This window comes from Dreissena polymorpha, chromosome 14 (genome assembly GCF_020536995.1).
Source record: "Dreissena polymorpha isolate Duluth1 chromosome 14, UMN_Dpol_1.0, whole genome shotgun sequence".
Lineage (NCBI taxonomy): Eukaryota > Metazoa > Mollusca > Bivalvia > Myida > Dreissenidae > Dreissena > Dreissena polymorpha.
The window spans coordinates 59,504,085-59,527,646 of record NC_068368.1 but is presented as its reverse complement, the minus strand read 5'-3'; the positions used below and the strand labels follow the sequence as shown (position 1 = coordinate 59,527,646).

Genomic DNA, 23,562 nt, shown 5'->3' with positions numbered 1-23,562 from the left:
AATTATTTTCCTAATTCAAAAACCTATATTAGGCCAGGAGATAGAATTTGACAGCTTCTCTCAATCTACACTACACGCATGCATGTATGGTGTAAGGTTCGAAAGAACGTCAAGTCAATTGATAAGTGGAATTCTTGGGACCATTTCTGAAGCGAAGGTGTGTCTTTAAGTTATTTTGTGCACATCATCTTCATGATCTCAGTTCAGTCAAGATGTAGCAGGGTTCGGTATAGGGAGAACTTAAACTGCCTCGCTATAAAAGCTAGCTCATTTAGCAAGGCAGTATAAGTTCTCCTTTTACCGAACCCTGCTACATGCCTCCCTCCTTATACCGAACCCTGCTACATACACCCCCTCCAATTGTGAAAATTCTTCCACGAATTTCCTATTGCCATGACATCTGAGGGACGTCTGACACACATGGTGTTTTGTTTACGTTGGGCGTCAATGTAATCTGTAGTAGGGTTCGGTAAAAGGAGAACTTATACTGCCTTGCAATACTGCTTGATTTGGAACCGGGAGGTCTCGGGTTCAATCCCCAGTGTGGTTGGGGATTTTTCTGGCTGGGTTACATTGGCGCCCAACGTATAAAACACACCATGTGCGTCAGACGTCCCTCAGATGTCGTGGCATGGGGAAATTCATCGAAGAATTTCTCAATTGGAGTGAGTGTGTGTAGTAGGGTTCGGTATAAGGAGAACTTATACTGCTTGCTATATGAGCTAGCTTTTATAGCGACGCGGTAGAGTGTCTGCCTGATTTGGAACCGGGAGGTCCTAGGTTCGATCCCCATGGTGGTCGGGGATTTTTTCTGGCTGGGTTACACAGATGTACGCAGTTCTGCGGTCCGGAACAAGCATTTACATTGTTTTAGTAAAACTTCCCATTTGTAAAAGTGGTGCAATTAGGAAGATGAGGCCAATTTGAGAAAATCGGAAAGTTTTCTATATTATTGCGCAAGTGAAGACATAAGAAGTCAGGCCCGTGCGCAAGCCCTGTGCCCCGCATCCCCGAGCTGGCTGCCAAGTTAGGAATTTTATTGATTGGGCCTACTGCAATTTTTCCCTCGTGAAAGGTTCCACCGTACTCTTTCCCTCAATACATAAGAGCAGAGTTTTACTGTCCCTGATAAACAAGGGGATCAGCCCCTTTTACTCGCCAGTTGAGCGTTTTGAAAAAAGTCCGGAAAATGAAATGCCTGACGGACGGACGGACAGTCCGACTGCTTTATGCCACTCTATCGGGATCATATTAATCGGCTTAATATCGGAAAGTGTTGCGAAAAAAAAACCTCCGGAAAACGGTTATTAGAGAGAAAATTTTAAATCCAATGCCCATTACTTCGCCAAATAGAAATGGTACGGCACGAATTTAACACTTAATCTGTTAGTCATTTAGGTAGACTCACATACCAAAACTCAGCTCAATATCTGAAAGAGTTCCGTAAAAAAAACTACGGAAAACGGTTATTATAGAAAAAAGTCAATGTCCAATGTGATGTCGCATTTGTAGACGATTTTGATGGTTTATCTATGTTGATGATGGTGAAAGTAAAACTGTGTAGTAAATGATAAACTTTTATATGGAATGTTCATTGAAACTTTTGAGGAGGTTTGAATTCAAAGAGAAAATAGTATTATGGTTATAGGTCAGTCATACTTTATGATACATTTCTTTATAAAGGTTTTTGATTTTCAAAGTTTGCTTTCCTTCATCATCAAACATCAGCATTAAATTTCACCTTGATAAGTGCCCCAAAAAAATTACTCGTGTGGGCACCCAGTCAAATATTCCTGCGTACGTCCCTGGGAGAAATCTAGTAGTTTACAGTAGAAATGAAATGTTAAAGGATTTCAGCCTAGTCGTTGTGGTAGATGTTTATATGGCCCATTATAAATTACTGGTCGGATCGAAAACATGCGCACATGATCGGCAATTGAAGTATCAAGGTTCGAATTATCTAAGCAGAGAGGTCGTTCGCTGCTTTCAACATTCATGTAGACCTGTGATGGGCCCAGTAGTTGTTATAGTAGAGCATTTACAAACTACCTTTTAAAATTAATCGAAAACCGAGACATAACGAATAAACTGCCATAAAATCATTATGCTGTGATTATATTCATTCAATTGTAATTTGTTACATAATAAATTATATATTTACTTTTTTGTAATATTGTACTGTACCCGATATCTACAATGATACTCATATCTATTAAATTTAATCAATACTTTTCTTTGTAGTTCTGCATGAATACATTAAGCATAACCATGAGTACTTAGTTTACAGTTCAAATCAGAGGGGGTCATATATAACTATTACTGGAAGTTGTCACAATTTATTTATCTTTTTTTGAAGAATTTTAGTTTAGATTTATGAGCGTATTTCTGGATAAATTACCGCCGCCAAGAGTTTGAAAATTCACATTTATAGAGGTGTGATGTCACTGCCAGCGGAACAGATACAGGCGATTTGAAAACAGTTACAAATGAACACAGTGGGAGTTTTCAGTATTGAACCAACGCAATAACTTGAATAGTTAACTCGCATAGTCATTGTTAATGTATATACGGTCTGGAACGATTTCCAAAATTAAATATGACAATAACTTTTACTTTCTATTTCAAGCATAACAACATGTTTCCCCATCATAAGGCTTATTCGTTAACATAACGTCATTTTATCTGTTGTAAAAATTAACATAGAATTCTATTACGTCACGCGCTTTGTACAAAGACTTGCGTAGTGTAATGTGTTTCGTCCTTGACTGGTTGTATTGAACATTTTTCTGACGCTGAACGCTTGGAAAGATCAACAAATTTGATTTAAGCGTCTTTGTGACTGTGATAACTGTTATTGGGTGCAGACCAACATAAGAACAGTGTGTTAGCCTGCAATTTTCTTTGATGTTTGCCAAGAAATATCTCTACCACAAGAAGTAAAAATCAACAAAAATGTAATTTATGAATACTTTATGAAATAAGTAAGAACATAGCTTAATACTGGATATCGCAGTACTGAATCTCATGGGAAAAAAAGAAAGTTTTCGATAACGCCGAGTGACACGATGTTTTTATATTAATTTAGCGAATGTTGAAAATCATATGAAGTACATCCACACTTTCCACATACATGATCTCTTTCCTCGGCGCATATTTTAGTTAACAGTTCAGTGCGTTGATTGTCAAGAAAAACACAAGTTTATTATTAACTGAATAATTGTTTACCAAAACTGAACAATGCTGAACTTTATCTGTCAGAATATCAGTACATGTCTTTAAAAAAAGGGACCATCAACCAGATTGACCAAAAAAAGAAAAGTTCTAAAATACTGTATTTTTTTTACAATAATTAGTTTATTTATTGATTAAAATAAAACGACAGGTATATTACACTTGAAAAAAGTTTAAATTTTCAGTATTTTTGGTAATAATATTTCGCGTTGTGAAATCAAAAGTACATCGAGAAAATAGGTGACATAACAATGTACACAATATAAATAACAAAAGAAGATTGATCATTTTATATATAAAATATATACAATTCACTACGCATGTACGATTTGCATTCATTGTGTTTACCACATGACGATGTCATCTGATCAATCTACTTGCGTTATTTATAGTTAACTGGTAGTTACCTGGTACACATACCCAGTAAAATTGTATTACCAAATATACTGAAAATATGAAAACTTAACAACTTTTTCAAGTAATGTTATATACCAGTCATGATATTTTAATCAATATAAATTAATAATTGTAACAAAAATACGGTATTTTATAACTTTTCTTTTTTTCGTCAACCTGGTTGACGGTCCCTTTAATTTTGTCATATTTCAGTGTTCATGGACTGTTAGGAGTAGAGGTGATTTTTACTATTTGGATGAAACGTATTGAAATAAAATGAAAAATCCTGAGTTCAAGTGGGGGATTGAACCCGAATGGTAAGGCAAGGCTGCTGGAAGTGACCTTATTTCACTACACTCTTCCCCCTCCAGGGCTGGCGCTGTCGTTTGCCATTTGAGCCATTTGCGAAAATATTGAGCATTTGGCTCAAGAAAAATTTGATTTGCAAAATATGCTAAAATCTCGTAAAATTGCATTGAAAACATCCGCCATTTAAATCCAGACTGGTTTTCTATATTTTTCTCTTTGTTTCAATGAAAGTGTTTGCAATTTGAACAACAAACGAAAACCAGTCTGCACCAGAACATGAGACATCGCTTGACCTTATTGTTTTTGAAGCGCACGTGGTAGCTGGCCAATCAACATTGAGTTGGCTCACACATAATATTGGGTCATTCATGGGCAGACACTGGATTCTTGGAATACACAGTTGATATTGTCGTCTGCCAACAAAATAGCGGCTGATGGCAAACATCGTATTTAAAGATAAACAAATGAAGAGAAGCGTAACAATAAATAAATTATTTTCAAGCTGATCACTTTCTACCGACTATCGATCTGAACGAAAGTATGATAATTAAATAATTAGATCTATGTCGATGATGTTACGCCTTTCTGCCGATTATCGTTTGAAATTAAAAGGTGATAGTTAAGTTGTTTTTTACTCACAAACTATGCTATTGTAAAGCAATACGTCAACCAAATTGTATATTAATTGGGTATTTGCTAGTTTACTGGTTTTCATTTTCTGCAATCAAACGATGTGCACATTTTATTTCAATTGTCAAACGCGTACAATTTTTGGGACTGTCGTTTTCGGAAACATTATTTTTTGTCGATTATAATTTATTTTTGAAGCTCCTTATAGAAGAAATAGAGTGACGAAAACACATGCGGTTGGTTTATAATATTTCGAATTCTATTCAGCCGAAATTGCAATAGGAAAGACTATAAAAAAGAACAATTAGTAAGGGATCTGGGTGGGTGGAGGGCTCTGCCCTTTATTCCTGTTGGGTTCCTACGGCTGCGGTTCCAAGACCCACGGCCTAATTTTCAGGATTGCAAATTTGGGACAATCAACACCACTGTTAAAGGCTCTATAAAGGTCACAAATCCAATTATTATGCATATCAACTGGTCTAATTTTTACCGGATTTCAGTTACTCTTGCATAAAAACTGCTAATAACACAGCTTAGGTACAATGTTCTCAAGAATTATGGAAGATAAACCTGTTTCATAATTGGAAGAAATGTTTACATTTTTGCAACTAACGTGATGTGTAGCCTCAGAGCGTTGACATATGCTTAAAATAGCCGAAAGAAAATTCAATTTTAATTCTATTTTAACAACTTTTTACCAGCAGAAAGTAACTTATTAGATCACTACAAGCGTTTTAACCATTTAGAAGAGACCTACTTCGTGAGTGATACCGGAAAACGTTAAGTCATCGTTATATTTTTGGTGACCAGAGTGTCACTTTCAGTTTCTCTTTCGCGAGTAAACAGCGATGTAAATAAACTGATTGTTTGTAAACACAATTGACTTGGAGGACACTTTATTTTGAGCTCAAAACAAGTTGTATTGCTCATTTTTATGCCCCCCTTCGAAGAAGAGGGGGTATATTGCTTTGCTCATGTCGGTCTGTCTGTCTGTCGGTTGGTCGGTCCGTCCACCAGGTGGTTTCCGGATGATAACTCAAGAACGCTTGGGCCTAGGATCATGAAACTTCATAGGTTCATTGATCACGACTCGCAGATGACCCCTATTGATTTTGAGGTCACTAGGTCAAAGGTCACAGGTGAAGGTCACAGTTACTGGAAATAGGCATTTTAAGGATTTAGCATGGTTCAAACAAGGGAAACAACTACCGTTTATGCACATTCCTTTTGTTACAGCATTTGCCTCCCTTAAATTCATTTAAAATCTCATTTTACAGCAGAGATTCCAAATATGACCTGTAAATGAGCCCCATATTTACTGCCAGTGCTAGGTTACCTTTTCCCATTTGATCATTCTTAAGTATTGTTATTGTAATGCTATGTTAGCGTTACCATGCCTCCCTCTGAAGAAGAGGGGGTATATTGCGTTGCTCATGTCGGTCTGTCTGTCGATCGGTCGGTCGGTCCGTCCACCAGGTGGTTTCCGGATGATAACTCAAGAACGCTTGGGCCTAGGATCATGAAACTTTATGCATGTTCTTTTTGTTACAGCATTTGCCTCCCTTAAATTCATTAAAAATCTCATTTTACAGCAGAGATTCCAAATATGACCTGTAAATGAGCCCCATATTTACTGCCAGTGCTAGGTTATCTTTTCCCATTTGATCATTCTTAAGTATTGTTATTGTAATGCTATTTTAGCGTTACCACCACCACCACCACAACCATAACCACCACCACCACCACCACCACCACCACTGCTGCTACTACAACTTATAGCCCATATAGGGGGCATGCATGTTTTACAAACAGCCCTTTTGATAACCTTTATAAATAAAATATGAAAAAAATATTTAAAAATCTGTAAATAATTACGTATCTTCACCTTTATAGAGCCTTTAAATGTAACATGTATAAAATAACTAATAAAGTAAATGTGTACTTTGACAAGTACCATAATAATTATTTCCAGGTTTTTTTTATCTGATTTTGGGGAAAGGGCCTGGCCTTTTTTGAGGGGAAAATAATCGCGCGAAACGCAGGATTTTGGGGGGAAAATCACACAAAACGTCGGATTTTGGATTTTTGGGGAAAATAAGGAAAGTCTTAAATAATCAATTCAGCATATTTTACTGTTTTTAAAACAAATTCAAGAAAACAGAAAATTTAATTATGCAATATTTTTCTATTTTCTACACTGAATCACGTTAACTTATATATTTAAAGGTTTAAAAGAGGAAAATAAAATCTAGGGGAAAATTTACCAGCTGAGGGGAACAAAAATCGGAGGGGAAAGGGCCGATTTTCGGCGAGTCACAAAGAAGGAAAAAAACAACCTGATTTCTATATTGTAAACTGCATGTTATATTATGATATGTGAAAATACCCTTGTTGTAATTAAAAGAAATATAAACAAGTTGATAGTATATATTATTATTTTAAAACCAGTTTTCGCGCGCCGAAAAACCAAAACTGATTGGCTCAACAAAATTTTGGGCCAGCGCTAGCCCTGCCCTCTGAATTTTTCAAGGCCCAGACACACCCGCTACAGCATGTCTTGCATCTGCATGGTCCACCCAGAAACAATTAAACAGCTCACTCCCACTTTCTGAATTGTTCACCTCATCGCCATTGAAGTGGAATAAAACTTGTTGTTTCATTGCAGCAAAATGAAACCAAGTATGCCTGTGAATGCAAATGCTGGTGTTGCAGTGAAGCCTACCAAAGTCACGTTTCAAAGAGTCGTTCATTCACCTACTGTCAGCATTCATAATCCAACCATCATGGAGAACTTCATTGCAGTGCCAGCATCGTCAGGTTTGTTTGGGATAATTAGGAATTTAGTGTTAAATGTTTATTTGGTTGTGACATTCATTCTCATTGTTCTCTCCCATCCAAAAAAATGTAAAAGGGCATTAGTCAATATTGTCATTAAATGTATTGAATTACTTATTTTGCTAATTATTTTTTACATTTATGTTTTTTGTTAAAACATGATTTGCAGACATTTTGGAAGGTCGTCGGCCGGTCCGACATTGCTGACGAACATTTAAGCGGTGAAATGGCTGGACTTACTGTCTGGTGATCTTTAATTCTGAAGATTGTTACCATCTTGCAGTTTTCAAAACATTGTTGATGTTACCACTGGCTATGTTTTCCGGTCAATTTCAGATTATTTTCGTTAACATTCATTATGACCATGCATGTATTATACTGCACCATCAGTAGTCTGTGAGTTATTCCCAAAGTAAACTTTACCAGTCAGCCAATCAGAAATTGTATGCAACTGGGCGTTGCGATTTGTTGAGAGTTGATCATGCTCTTTAACGGTCTTATTGCGTACATGCATAACATGTAAAAGATTGTACTTTACTGATTAAAAAATATATAACTAAGAGTTTGTTTAATGAAGAGTGTATTCATTTTGGAATATTTTGCATTTTTCCCCCAATGTTTGCTGAGAAAACATTATTATTATAGCAGTGATTTTTATGTCCGCCACTATAGTAGTGGGGGACATATTGTTTTTGCCCTGTCTGTTGGTTGGTCTGTTGGTTGGTTGGTTGGTCTGTTTGCGCCAACTTTAACATTTTGCAATAACTTTTGCTATATTGAGTATAGCAACTTGATATTTGGCATGCATGTGTATCTCATGGAGCTGCACATTTTGAGTGGTGAAAGGTCAAGGTCATCCTTCAAGGTCAGATGTCAAATATATGTGGCCAAAATCGCTCATTTTATGAATACTTTTGCAATATTGAAGATAGCAACTTGATATTTGGCATGCATGTGTATCTCATGGAGCTGCACATTTTGAGTAGTGAAAGGTCAAGGTCATCCTTCAAGGTCAGAGGTCAAATATATGTGGCCCAAATCGCTTATTTTATGAATACTTTTGCAATCTTGAAGAATGCAGCTTGATATTGGGCATGCATGTGTATCTCATGGAGCTGCACATTTTGAGTGATGAAAGGTCAAGGTCATCCTTCAAGGTCAGAGGTCAAATATATGTGGCCCAAATCGCTTATTTTATAAATACTTTTGCAATATTGAAGATAGCAACTTGATATTTGGCAAGCATGTGTATCTCATGGAGCTGCACATTTTGAGTGGTGAAAGGTTCAAGGTCAAATATATGGGTCAAAATTGCTCATGTAATGTCACATCTGCAATATTGAAGCTAGCAATTTTATATTTGAAATGCATGTATCTCATGGAGCTGCACATTTTGAGTGGTGAAGGGTCAAGGTCATCCTTCAAGGTCAAACGTCATATAGGGGGACATTGTGTTTCACAAACGCATCTTGTTTTTGCTTTTATTTGTTACAGCCTGTGACATTTGAATTGGGAAAATTAGCGCGATCAACCATGAAATTGGGAAAAGATTGCGATAAACCATGAAATTGGGAAAAATTTAGCTTTATAAATATGATTATTAGTAACAGAATTTAAATTGTTTTTAAGTGCATGTTCAGGGGTTTTTGTAGCCATTTCGGGAAAAGGAGTCTGGTCAAATTGGGATTGTTTTAATTGATAAAAGTGGCAAATTTGGGACTTATTTTTCGACAAAAAGGACTAAATTAAAGTCGTATGTTTTTTGTAGGATGTTTAAATAAAAAGTTGAGATCTAGAGTTTAGAAATCATAAGTCATAAGAGGCTTCTTTCTTAAAAAAATAAATAATAAATATATATATTTTTTTTTGGAAGCTTTTTGGGAAAAAACGTAGATTTTTGCGATTGGGAAGCAGCCGAAAATCGGCAGTTTTTTTTAGCAAAAAAAACGCTGATTATAGTGACCGTAATAACTCTTAAGTTTTGGGACACTCAAAATTTTCTGACATCTTTTTTGGCCAAAATAATTATTTGCCTGACAAAATTTTCAAACATACGGGTTTTCATCAATAATTTATTAATATAAATCTTCAGACAGTACTTTTGGTAGTCAGAAAATTTTCCAGAATTCTTCTGTGTTTTAGCTTATCTGGTGTAATTTCACCGTGTGTTTTAGTTGAAAAATTGGGTCTGATATTCGGCCCCATTCCCAATGTAAAAAAAGTATAATTTTTTCCCAAATGGGACCTACACATTCCCAATCGAAGGTTAAAAAAACTTTTCTTTAGATCTCAAAGTTGTGTTCATCTTCCATCCAGCTTTATACATGAAAGTTCAACCTAGGTATATATAATACTGAAAACGCGTTTATTCTCAATTTTAAAGTATTTTTAGCAAAACAACAACAACACTTATTATCCAATATTTTAGTCAAAATGCAGCGAATTTTCCCAATCCAAAGAGACCCGGCCCTATTCTCAAAATGCTGTTTCTATTACAGGTTTTTATGATCAGATTAAGGTCATTAAACATGGCAGATGAATGCCTAAGTGCACAATTGATGGAGTCAGACAGCAACTGACGGAAAACCAAAGAAATAATAGTTTGCAGATTAACAATTTATTGCATTAATTCAAAGTTCATACCAGAGTATCGGTAAATCAAATGCTCATCTTTGAACTCAGTCGTCCAAGAAGAGCTTGGAGTAACTTTCTGTACAAAAATGAAGCATGTGAACTTATTTTTAATAAAGTGGAAATATGTATTAAAGTATTTATACTATAGTCGTTGATACAATGGGGGTTATACATATTGCATACCCAGGTCCCTTATCTGATTGTCAATGCAATCTTTTTTAGTGTCTCTAAATTTGTGTACACCTGTATTTTTAAGAAATATTTATTGTATCTGAATTGTCGGACACAATTTTTTGTTATTTATTTTTTTTTCATTCAAAATTGGGTCCGGTGATCGGCCCCATTCCCTATAGGAAAAAGTATATTTTTCCCAAATGGGACCTACAAATTCCCAATTAAAAGTTTAAGATCATCAGGGTTCCCACAGGGCTTAAAAGGTGCTTGAAAATGAGTCCTAGGCTTGAAATGCCCTTGAACAAAGGTTGGCCTTGAAAAAGTGCTTGAAAAGTACTTATTTCATGTAAAAAAAGCCTTGAAAATGTTTATTTCTGCTCAAAATTACTTTTACCATCACTTTATTATTATAAACTTAAATCGTTGTTAAGTAAAATATTAAGAAAATATATCATAAATTCCTTTGCACAAAAAGTTGAGTACGAAATATAAGTTTTGTACACTATTGAGTATGAAACGTTATGTGTACACACCACAGATTATGTGTTCTACGTCAGAGGTTCTCCATTGTGATCGATTTTTGCGAGTGAAAATGCAGCGATGGGGAAGTGTCGTTTCAAACCATGGTAGTTAACTGAATATTCTTGGGTGCAGAAAACAAGTCTGTATGAAGACAATTGATGTGGGTGGGATGGGGGGTAGCTCTTTGAAAAGCCATGAGAAAGGGGAAACCCACGGAGAAAACATGAAATTGAGAAGCAAACAGTTAACAGGGTTCCTGCGATGTGTTTTTTGTGAAACAGGAAGGTACCTATTTTTTAAACTGTTAAATCTAAAACAGACATAAACAATAAGAGCCCATTTGTGTTGAACCAGGAAGGCACAGCCACAGAGAGTGTGCAGATAGAAGATATTCAAATTCCAAGACCTTCGCAACCATCAGCAGCAGTATCAAACTCGCAGAAATCCATAGACAAATTTGTTGCAATAAATGATGTGTTGAAAGCGGAAGTATTGTGGATATTGCATACTGTTTGCACACATCTATCCTTCAATTCCAATAAAAACATTACAAATTTATTTCATGTTATGTTCCATGACAGTACCATAGCAAAGAAAATGTCTTGCAGAGACCGCAAGACAGCATATGTGGCCGTTTTTGGGCTAGCTGAACATTTCAAAACTTCACTTGATAGTTCTATAAGTGTACCATACTCAGTGTCTTTTGATGAAAGTTTAAACAAGAAAGACCAATCCAAGCAAATGGAAAATGCATTTTTTAAAGGAAACTAATGTATGGTTCTCGGCGTTGAAAATGAAAATTTGGCCTTGAAAAGTCCTTGAAAAGTGCTTGAATTTAGGTTTGGGATTTCTGTTTGAACCATGATCATTTTGTTCATCTCCCATCCCATCCAGCTATACAAGTTCAACATTAGTAAATGTAATACTGAAAACATTTTTTTCTCAATTTTGATGCATTAAGTAGCATAACAGCAACAACACTAATGGTAAAAAAAACAACACTGTATTATTTTTAGTGTCCAAAAAGTAATTACAGTAATGACAAATTGATTGCCCTTTGTGACAATTTAATTCTGATTGTGATCATTCCTTGTTTCAGTAAACACTGATGGCATTCAGCAATCCAAGGCCACATCGGCCAGCCCAAAGCATTTCAAACTGGCCAACCGAGCGCCTGGTCATGTGACCGTCTCCACCCTGTCACATAGCCAGGCGCTGCACACTCCAGACGGTGCTCACAGTGGAGACAATGCTGGCGCTGGCAGCTTGGCAAACACTAAAGAGAAAACCCCAATGTGTCTTATCAATGAGCTTGCACGATTTAACAGGGTGGGTACTGCTAAAATAACAAATGACCCTCGCTCTGTGAAAATGGGGCTTAATGCATGTAGTAAGTAAAGTGTCTTTCCACATTCGCTTGTGCAGTCCGAACAGGCTAATCAAGGATGAAACTTTCCGCCTAGTTTGGATTTTCATTCATGAGTTTCTTTTTTAGAAAATCAATAAAAAGGGAATGTGTTGTCCCTGATTGACCTGTGCTGCACAGGCTAATCTGGGAAGACTTAGCTCACCTGCATTAAGCCCCGTTTTTCCAGAGTGTGTCTCACATGATTTAAAGATCCTTATTTCCTATTTTGTCGTTAAGAAAGCTGCATGTGAATTGTTTATATTTTATTAACCAGGTTTTCGGAAGGAAAAAACTGGTTATTAGATTGGCGGATGTCGGCTGGCGGGTGGAACAAGCTTGTCCAGGCCATAACTTTGTCGTTTATTGTGAGATTTTAAAATCATTTGGCACATTTGTTCACCATCATTAGACGGTGGGTCGCGCTAAAGAATTTGTCGATATCTCGAAGGTCAAGGTCACACTTTAAGTTCAAAGGTCAAAAATGGCCATAAATGAGCTTGTCCGGGCCATAACTATGTCATTCATGGTGAGATTTTAAAATCATTTGGCACATTTGTTCACCATCATGGGACGGTGTATTGCACAAAAATTACATTAATATCTCCAAGGTCAAGGTCACCATGACTTAAAATAGATTTATTTGGAAACAAAGGGGGTTAATTATAAGTTCAGTTTGAGGTGTCTCCCTTTATCAGACTTTTTTCACATTGAAAACCTGGTTTTGTGACAATTTTGTTCCTTGTTTCAGTTAAATTCAGATATGGACCAACGGAAATATGGACTGACAAACAGACGTAAGACGTAACCATGAGAACTTAGACCAGAACTGAGTGTTCTGAATGAAAATAACTCCAACTTACATCATAGCAAAAATAAAAAGGACATCATGTTAAATTAACCTGCAAGATTGTACAACAAACACACATCATACCATAATAAACACAAAGCACACCATGACAAACACACTGCATACCATGACAAATACACAGTATACCATGTCAAACAAACAGCATACCATGACAAACACACAGCATACCATGTCAAACACACAGCATACCATCATAAACACACAGCATTATGTCAAACACACAGCATACCATCACAAACAGACAGCATACATTGGCAGACACGTGCATGTAGGATACCATCACAAACACACAACACGCCATGACAAACACATCTCATATGATTTAAACCCACATCATTTCAATGACAGCAAATAGTCAATATCAATAGTCAACAGGAGACAGACGAGTCATTCCATAATTTTGGATATTGGTCGTAAAAAATATTTTCATTTGATTAAGTATTTTATTATAACTGCCTCAAGTCTCTTGCATTTCATCAGTCATTATCAAAACTAAGTTCACAGTCATGTGTCAATTCAAGAATGAATTCAGGGCTTTTTCTCAACTCTTTTGGGGTTACGACCTATACTGGTGAAATTGGGGAATTTAATCGTCAATTTACATTTATTTGTGGGCAAATTTTTATTTATTTATAACTTTTGAACAAATGTTGATAAACTTACTTACCCAGTAAAATAGAAAGCCCTTAGCGTAAACATATCAGAAAAATGGATATCCAAACTTTTAAACTTTTAAATTTTTCACTGTTGTAGCACTACATGTATTTTCAAACATATGAAAGTCAAACCATGAAAGTTGGAATTTTGGGACTGGGCTAGACAAAATGAAATAGTTTTTTTCCATCTGGAATATGACAGAATTACGACTGTAAATTCAGCCAAAAAAGACCTGTAATTAATTCAAATATAGGTCTTAATTCTTATTTTCTTTAAGTGACTTGTTTACAGACATTCTTATTTTTATGCCCCCGGTAGGAGGGCATATAGCATTTGAACTGTCTGTCCGTCCGTCTGAAAACTTAAACAATGGCAATAACTTTTGCAATATTGAAGATAGCATCTTGATATTTGTCATGCATGTGTATCTCATGGAGCTGCACATTTTGAGTGTCGAACGATCAAGGTCAAGGTAATCCTTCAAGGTCAAAAGTAAAATAATACAATCCAAGGGAATTAATAAGCTTTAAAAGGGAGATAATTTATAAACCTGTCAAATGATATATTGAAATTTTATTTCAAAGCGGCACAATACGGGGCATTGTGTTTCTGACAAACACATCTCTTGTTTTAAATGTCATAAAATATGTTTGCAAACAAATCTTTAATGCTCTTAATAGTCTTAACTAGTTACAATATTGAGAAAAAAGCTAATTAAACAATTTGGTCTTGCCTGGGATTTGAACCTGGGACCTTTGCAAGCGAAGCAGTTATCACTGCAATACACATGCTGTAATATTTGTCAGCAAATAGCTTTAAGTATGTAACAAATACACCTATTTTCCATTTTATTGAAGAGACACTTTATTATTTTACTCACTATGTTGACCATTTAATTCCCAGGTCACGCATCAGTACACTCTAGTTGACGAGCAAGGTCCGGCTCACAAGAAGAATTTCTTCGTCAAGCTTCAGGTGGACAAGGAGGAATACTCAGCCTCTGGACCGAGCATCAAGAAGGCACAGCACGCAGCGGCCGCCATCGCGCTCGAAAAGACGGCGTTCAAGCACCCACCACCTAAACCCTTGCGAAAACCAGGGCAGGACTTCAGCGAGGGTAATCTATGCTATTGTAACCTGTATTGAACATATCCAATGTCTTCTAAAATCTCTAATTGGCTACATGTACTTAAGCATCAATGTGGCTACTAAAGGTTATGTTCATTCTTTAAAAACAAAGCAGTTTTTCACATTTTCTGGGCAAACATTCTAAGTAATGTTCATTTTGGCTTCTAATTATGATCTCTTAGCGCCAACCTAGATTATTTGACTTAATAGATAATGACTGTTGTAAATCAATGTTCAAGTTCAGGCCCAGATTTTTATAATATTCTTAAATCTCTTTCATTTCTTTGCAGGATTGGCTGAAGCTCATTTATTTCATCCAATTAAGTGTGATTATATCAAGATTTGAAATAAACATAATCTGAACAAGATCGTGATTTGAATGATTATGACGAATGAATATTAAAAAACTGGCCAAATTATTCGAATCCATAAGTCTGATTTTAAATATTACCATTTTTTTAGAAAATAATTGATATTCTTCAAAACAGAAGTTAGTACGACTGCAAATTAGCATTAAAATTGTGTTCTTCAGTCTGTCTGTACTTCCGTCCCATATATCACAAACTTTTATGTTCTATATCTCAGGAACGATAAAATGTTTCAACATGAAACTTCCTACATGTAGATTTTAAATGAGGAAAACTGCTTTGCTTAAAAACATTAACCCAAAACTATATTATTTTACAGTAATTAAATACACAATTTATTCAGCTGGGGATACAAATTCAACAAATTTGCTCGTGACAGTTTTAGGTGATGGTAGTTCACTAACACCGACGGTGGAACTGAACGCTGTTGCAATGAAGCGTGGGGAGCCGGCCATCTACAGAAACATCGAGAACAGACAGAACATGTTCTACCCTCACAACTACGACTTTAGAGGAATGTACAACCAGAGGTGGGTACATTGGATATGATTCAAACAGTGTGGTTTTTTTCCTTCAAAGTCGAGTCCAGTATTTGGCACATTCCCAATGGATAAAAGTATATATTTTCCTTCTTTATAAAGTACTGGAAAACTGCAATTTCCAAATGAGGAAAAAGCTACCAATTTCTCAATTACTATCCATAAAATTCCCTATTGAATAAAATGCAACATTTAGTTAGTTTCTGTATGCAGCTCTATGGCTTGATTCTAAGTTTATATAATATGACAACGCTTAGTTATCAATTTTAAAGTATTTAGGAACAAGAAATGTAATACACCAATTTCCCAATATGAAGACTTCACAATGCAAAATTTCCCAGTTTAAGGGTTTTTGTCACATATTTTTTGCTAATCAGGCTGGTACTAGTAGTTTTCTCAATTATGAAAATCGCTGGACCATCATTGCTTGGAACACCACTATGGGAGCATTCTCCCAGAGGTACTGTTTCTACCCAGGAAACGGACCCTAGAGGGTCTCAATAAGCCTTTGGTGCTTGATGCAAGCAAACATTTAATTAATTATTTTAAACTAAGCAACACAAATACATAACAAATCCTCATAATGCCATACTGTGAATGATCGTTTCAAGGTACCATGTCATGCGACCTCCAAGAATCTACTACGTTTCGCTCAAAGTTGGCTCGAGGGAATTCATCGGGGAGGGCATATCACGTCAGGCAGCGCGTCACAACGCGGCCAAGAAGGCGCTGGAGATATTGCGGAGTCTGCAGTTACCCGAGGGGCGGAGCGAGAAGGTCGTCTCATCGTGTGGGGATGAGGATGAAGCGACTGATAAAAAAGAGGCTGGTGGTAAGTGGAGTATTAACACTTTCCTACTCAGAGCCAAAGTCCAAATGGCTACGTGCAAACAGCATTAAACCAGAATAGCCTGGGAGTGATTCGCAGTCTGTTCAGGTTTTATGTTGTTTGCTGCTCATCAGTATCTAAGATTGGGAGATGAAGTCTTTTAAACTTGAATCTATGAAGATAAATACTATATAAATAAATATGATAATGAAAACAATTGTATTCTCATTTCTGAAACATTATTTAGCAAAACAACAATAACACTTATTTCCCAATTTTAGTCAAAACGCCACATATTTTCCCAATCCAAAGGGACCTGACCCCATTCCCAAAATGGTGAAAAAACCACTGTATTCCCAGGCCAGTAAGAGCACTGTTCCTGGGGCGCTTGAAGTCTGACTAACATATCAGCTGCAACTTAGCTACATGTGTAATATTGTGCTTACAAACACCATACATGTTTTATAAATAAAGCCGCTATAATGACTGCAAATCAATATAGCAACAATACAAGTGTGAAAATTTATCTCTTTTTGTCGCAATCGTCTTTTTAACTTGTTAAACCTGGACATTTACTCAAGTCTGTTAACACATTATAGAAGTGTTTCACTGAATGACAAAAGAACAAATTAAACGCAAGTATTGGTATAAAAGCATATTGAGTAAATGTTTACACTTTCAAATTCTAGAATAACACTTTAAGTGAAATTTGCAGGCAATAAAATTACAATGCATTTTACATGCATACTTTGTTGAAGGGCCAAAACATACCATGAAATTGAATGATTTTTTTTCCAGATGAGAATGAAGACTCCAAATCAGAAATCAGTCTTGTCCATGAAATTGCTCTTCGCAACAATCTCCCTGTTGCTTTTGATGTAAGTGTTTAGAAGAATTATTTATTTATTATATTGTGACTCAACAAGACAATAATGTTGAGTTCAACTTTTTAGCTCACTTGTCACGAAGTGACAAGATGAGCTTATGTGACCGTGTGATGTCCGGCGTCCGTGTGTGCGTGCGTTTGTGCGTCCGTCAACAATTTGCTTGTGTAGACAGTAGAGGTCACAGTTTTCATCCAATCTTTATGAAATTTGGTCAGAGTGTTTATCTTGATGAAATCTGGGTTGGGATTGTATTTGGGTCATCTGGGGTCAAAAACTAGGTCACTAGGTCAAAAACTAGGTCACTAGGTAAAAAACTAGGTCAAATAATTGAAAAAACCTTGTGTAAACTATAGAGGTTGCAGTTTTCATCCAATCTTTATCAAATTTGGTCAGAATGTTTATCTTGATGAAATCTGGCTTGGGATTGTATTTGGGTCATCTGAGGTAAAAAACTAGGTCACAAGGTCAAAAACTAGGTCATATAATAGTAAAACCTGGTGTAGACAATAGAGGTCGCAGTTTTCATCCAATCTTTATGACATTTGGTCAGAATGTTTATCTTGATGGAATCTCGGTTGGGATTGTATTTGGGTCATCTGGGGTCAAAAACTAGGTCACTAGGTCAAAAACTAGGTCAAATAATAGTAGAACCTTGTATAGACAATAGAGGTCGCAGTTTTCATCCAATCTTTATGAAATTTGGTCAGAATGTTTATCTTGATGAAATCTGGGTTGGGATTGTATTTGGGTCATCTGGGGTCAAAAACTAGGTCAGTAGGTAAAAAACTAGGTCAAATAATAGAAAAACCTTGTGTAGACAATTGAAGTCGCATTTTTCATCCAATCTTTATGAAATTTGGTCAGATTGTTTATCTTGATGAAATCTGGGTTGGGATTGTATTTGGGTCATCTGAGGTCAAAAACTAGGTCACTTGGTCAAATAATAGAAAAACCGTCAACAATTTGTTTGTGTAGACAGTAGAGGTCACAGTTTTCATCCAATCTTTATGAAATTTGGTCAGAATGTTTATCTTGATAAAAACTGGGTTGAGATTTTATTTGGGTCATCTGGGGTCAAAAACTAGGTCACTAGGTAAAAAACTAGGTCACTAGGTCAAATAATAGAAAAACCTTGTATAGACAATAGAGGTCGCAGTTTCCATCCAATCTTTATGAAATTTAGACAGAATATTGATCTTGATGAAATCTGGGTTGGGATTGTATTTGGGTCATCTTGGGTCAAAAACTAGGTCATTGGGTCAAATAATAGGAAAACCTTGTGTAGACAATAGAGGTCACAGTTTTCATCCAATCTTCATGAAATTTGGTCAGACTGTTTGTCTTGACGAAATCTGGGTTGGGATTGTATTTGGGTCATCTGGGGTCAAAAACTAGGTCACTAGGTCAAATAATAGAAAAACCTTGTGTAGGCAATAGAGGTCACAGTTTTCATCCAATCTTTATAAAATTTGATCAGAATGTTTATCTTGATGAAATCTGGGTTGGGATTGTATTTGGGTCACCTGGGGTCAAAAACTAGGTCAATAGGTCAAATATTAGAAAAACCTTGTGTAGACAATAGAGGTCACAGTTTTCATCAAATCTTTATGAAATTTGGTCAGAATGTTTATCTTGATGAAATCTGGGTTTGGATTGTATTTGGTTAGTCACGTGAGCGATTCAGTGCCATCATGGCCCTCTTGGTTATATTCTAAGATGATTTTTTTGCAATATTAAAATATAAATATTTAAAACACTTTTATTCTCAATTTTGAAATATTTGTTAGCAAAAAACTGCAACAATTATTTCCAAACTTTTGACGAAACAGCATGATTTATCTTATTTTGAAAAAGGGACCCTTCACCATTTCCAATATGATTAGAATTTTTTTCCTTATAAATATGTTTGTAGGTAATAAGGGAGACAGGCCCACCACACATGAAGAATTTTGTCACACTGTGCACTGTTGGGATGTTCAAAACAGAAGCCGATGGCAACAGCAAAAAGTTGTCCAAAAAGAGAGCAGCGGAATTGATGCTTAAGGTAGCCAACGCATGGCCAAGTTCTAATGTTAGCTGTGCTGTGTGAAAACGGAGTTGATGCATGTGCATATAATGTTATCTCAGATTAGCCTGAACATTCTGCACAGGCTAATCTGGGATGAAACTCTGCTGTCTATGTGTTGTCCCTGATCAGCCTGTGTAGACTGCGCAGGCTAATCTGTGACATCACTTTATGCACATAAATTTAGGCCTCATTTTCCCAGAGAGAGAATTGTACCTTGTAAATAACAGAGGGGGTAATCATGTGCCACAAGATGACGATGTGAAAACGGATGTATGCAGCAAGTTAAAATACAGAACAGCCCGGGAGTAACTTTCAGTCTGTTAAGGTTTATGCTGTTATTTTTGTTGTTTGCTGCTCTTCAGTATTGGAGAGTTGAAAATAAAGCCTTTTAAACTTGAGCCTAGTAAGAGAGATCTTAAATTTAATTAGATTTTCTAAAGGACCACAAACGAGTCAAAGCTAGGCGGACATCTGGAACATGCTGACGAAATTTTCTAAGGATTGGGAACTAGTTGATTCAATAGTTTTTATTAGTCTTTGTTTGAAGTTGGTGGTCATAGACAATTTATTACTTATTTCAGTGATTTTTATTTCTCTTCTTTATATAGAACCTGAAAACGGCACTTTCCCAATTAGGAAAAAAACTAAAAATTTCCCAATTGCTGTCAAAAAATGTCCCCAATTGAAGGTTTACAACTTTACATCACTTAGTTATCATTTTAAAGTATTTGGACCAAAAGATCAAATACACAAATGTCCCAATATGAAGACTTCATGATGCGCATTTTCCCAATTTCAGGGGTTTGCTAGCACATTTTTCCCAATTGGGCTGGTAACCTCCATAGTATAGAATACATTTATGTTTTTTGACATATATATATACATGAATATACATTCATGTTTTTGAACTTATGATTATTTTAGTTTAATACTATTTTACAAGGGCTTACATCTAGCTTCCTACAGGTTGAAATAAAGGCTTGTTTGTTTCCTACAGGAATTAAAGAATCTACCTGTGGTTATTTCTCCCATACCGCGGCCAAAAACAAAACCACTGCCAAACTAAAAAGAAAAACAGGAACCTGATTAAGGTTAGTAAAAAGTAGTGCTTATAGGGAGTAATTTACTCATCCATGAGATTCCAGCAATCAGGGCCTTTTTATGCTCCCCCATATTTTTGGGGAGAGCATATAGTCGCCGCTTCGTATGTCCGTGCGTGTGTCCTTCCATGCTCAATTTTTGTCCAGGCTTTTTCTCAGCAATTAATGGCCGTAAATCATTACAACTTTATGGGAAGCTTCACTACCAAGAGGAGATGTGCATTTTATTAGCGGGTTCTGGTCGGATGATTTTTCACAGAGTTACGGCCCTTTGAAATTTTCCATTAACTGTACATATAGTGCAATTCTTGTCCGGGCTATTTCTCAGCAACTGAAGACCGGAATTCAATTAAACTTTATGGGAAGCTTCACTACCAAGAGGAGATGTGCATATTATCAGCGGGTTTTGGTCAGATGATTTTTCACAGAGTTATGGCCCCTTTGAAATTTTCCATTAACTGTACATATAGTGCAATTCTTGTCCGGGCTATTTCTCAGCAACTAATACCGGAATTCAATGAAACTTAATGGGAAGCTTCACTACCAAGAGGAGATGTGCATATTATCAGCCAGTTTCTGGTTGGATGATTTTTCACAGAGTTATGGCCCTTTGAAATTTTCCATTGTAAATATAGTGCAATTCTTGTCCGAGCTATTTTTCAGCAACTTATTACGGGAATTCAATGAAACTGTATGGGAAGCTTCACTACACACTACCAAGAGGAGATGTGCATTTTATCAGCCGGTTCTGGTCGGAGTATTTTTCACAGAGTATTGGCCGTTTGAAATTGTCTATAAACTGTACATATAGTGCAATTCTTGTCTGGGCTATTTCTCCCCAACTACTGACTGGACTACAATGAAGCTTTGTGGGAAGCTGAACTACCTTGATGGGATGCGCATGTTATTTGTGGGTTCTGGTTAGATGATTTAATTAGAGAGTTATGGCCCTTTAAATTTTTAAGTTGCTAAACCATCTATCGTATTATTTTGTCCAAAGTTATGCCCCTCAAGACGTTTCATTTTTTTTCTGAATATATAGTGCAATATTGTGACAAAAAAAAACTTTGGGGAGCATCACCCTTCCCCGACTGTTTCTTGTTTAGAGAGTAATGGCCCTTTGAAATTTTTATGTTGCTAAACCATCCATTGTATTATTTTGTCCAAAGTTATGCCCCTCAAGACGTTTTCTTTTATCTGAATATATAGTGCAATATTGTGCCAAAAAAAAACTTTGGGGAGCATCACCCGTCCCCGATGGTTTCTTGTTTAGAGAGTTATGGCCCTTTGAAATTTTTAAGTTGCTAAACCATCCATTGTATTATTTTGTCCAAAGTTATGCCCCTAAAGACGTTTTCTTTTATCTGAATATATAGTGCAATTTTGTGACAAAAAAAAACTTTGGGGAGCATCACCCGTCCCCGATGGTTTCTTGTTTAGAGAGTTATGGCCCTTTGAAATTTTTAAGTTGCTAAACCATCCATTGTATTATTTTGTCCAAAGTTATGCCCCTCAAGACGTTTCCTTTTATCTGAATATATAGTGCAATATTGTTACCAAAAAAACCTTTGGGGAGCATCACCCGTCCCCGACGGTTTCTTGTTTAAATACAAGGCCAATCTTGTTTGTTATTTTTTTCGTTAACTAAATCTTAAGGTTCATGTAGAGGCTTCATTTTGAAAAATGTGGGACCCCTAGAATTGAACTCAAATTTGACTAAAGGAAGAGTGCCACATTGAAAATGTATACATATATGCTTTAAAGGATGTTTTTCCTTCAAACTGCTACCAATTTTGTACATCAACGTATCATAACATCCACAAAATCAATCAAAATACAAAGCGATTTTAACACTAAAATAAACATTATTTTCAAAAATCTGAATCATGTTTATTCCACGTATTTTGGCGGAAAATTATATAACTAGTGAATAATATCGACATTGACGAGGGCAAGTTACGCTTAAATAGTAAAAAAAGTTGACATATCTAGAAATATCAAAACTCGAACACATGTCATTTCATCACCATGGGGGCAGCCATTTTAAATTAATAAAATAGAAAGAAACATGCTAAAAACTCACTCATCGCCTAATTGACATTCCAAACGGTTGACGATGACAAATGCATTGGATTGTAATCTTTCCGTTGATGTTTGCAAACTGCACGATCAGACCATATAAACACTCAAAAGAATAACTATGTAAGAAGCATTTCTCCAATGTTTACAATCGTTGTCGAATCACACGACATATATTATTGCGTATAAAATAGTACGCTTACAGACTGATAGAAAGATCGATACGTAACTCTGTACAATTCATCACGGTATACTATTCTATAGATAATATATAATAATACATCGCTTTAACAATCTAAAAGTAGAAATAATTCTTTTAAACGGAGTTTTTAATAACGAAAGTGAAAACAACGGAAGTTGGATGGATATTCTGTGAGATGCACTTCGGCTCTAGAAAAACAATACAAATAAACTAAAAAAGACGTGTGGGGGACAATTTTCAGCTGGATAATATTTGTAATAAGGTAAGTGATGATATCTCTACGTGGTCATTTCTATTATTTAGTGCGATCTCTTGCTATTTAATGTTAAAAGTTGTTTTACTAGTTGCCATCCAACTGTCAAAATAAGTATTGTGTTTTCTCAGGTATGTGTATACACATACCCGTTTTTCTCACCACTGCACGTGGTTTCGACCGATTTGTTTTGCACGTTTTTCTACGGATCACAGCGATGGCCACGCTTTCAAAATGGGTAGAAGGAATAGAAATATAAAATCAATCGTTTTGCCAATTTCTTTATATTCCTTTACAATTTTATATGTCGTCTGCAATCTATTTCAATTTGAGATGGTTTAAAATTTGCAATTTTGTTGAGAGGTAGATTCTAAATAACACAATTGTTAAGCCTTTGAAATAGAATTGTGACTCTTATTATCCACCGTACCTGGATTTTTAAAAA

General features: G+C 36.0%; 1 protein-coding gene across 1 annotated transcript in view; it reads left to right on the top strand.

The window, feature by feature from the left end:
• The first annotated feature begins 2,844 nt into the window (after positions 1 to 2,844).
• LOC127858515 (double-stranded RNA-binding protein Staufen homolog) overlaps positions 2,845 to 23,562 on the top strand; it is a 33,683-nt gene continuing 12,965 nt past the window's right edge. Inside the window, 10 exon segments of the mRNA XM_052395715.1 lie at positions 2,845 to 2,936; positions 7,232 to 7,383; positions 11,831 to 12,060; positions 14,568 to 14,781; positions 15,540 to 15,690; positions 16,311 to 16,531; positions 17,327 to 17,406; positions 19,328 to 19,459; positions 20,481 to 20,540; positions 20,542 to 20,574. Of these exon segments, the coding sequence (XP_052251675.1) occupies positions 2,905 to 2,936; positions 7,232 to 7,383; positions 11,831 to 12,060; positions 14,568 to 14,781; positions 15,540 to 15,690; positions 16,311 to 16,531; positions 17,327 to 17,406; positions 19,328 to 19,459; positions 20,481 to 20,540; positions 20,542 to 20,574 (1,305 nt within the window). The 5' untranslated portion in view covers positions 2,845 to 2,904.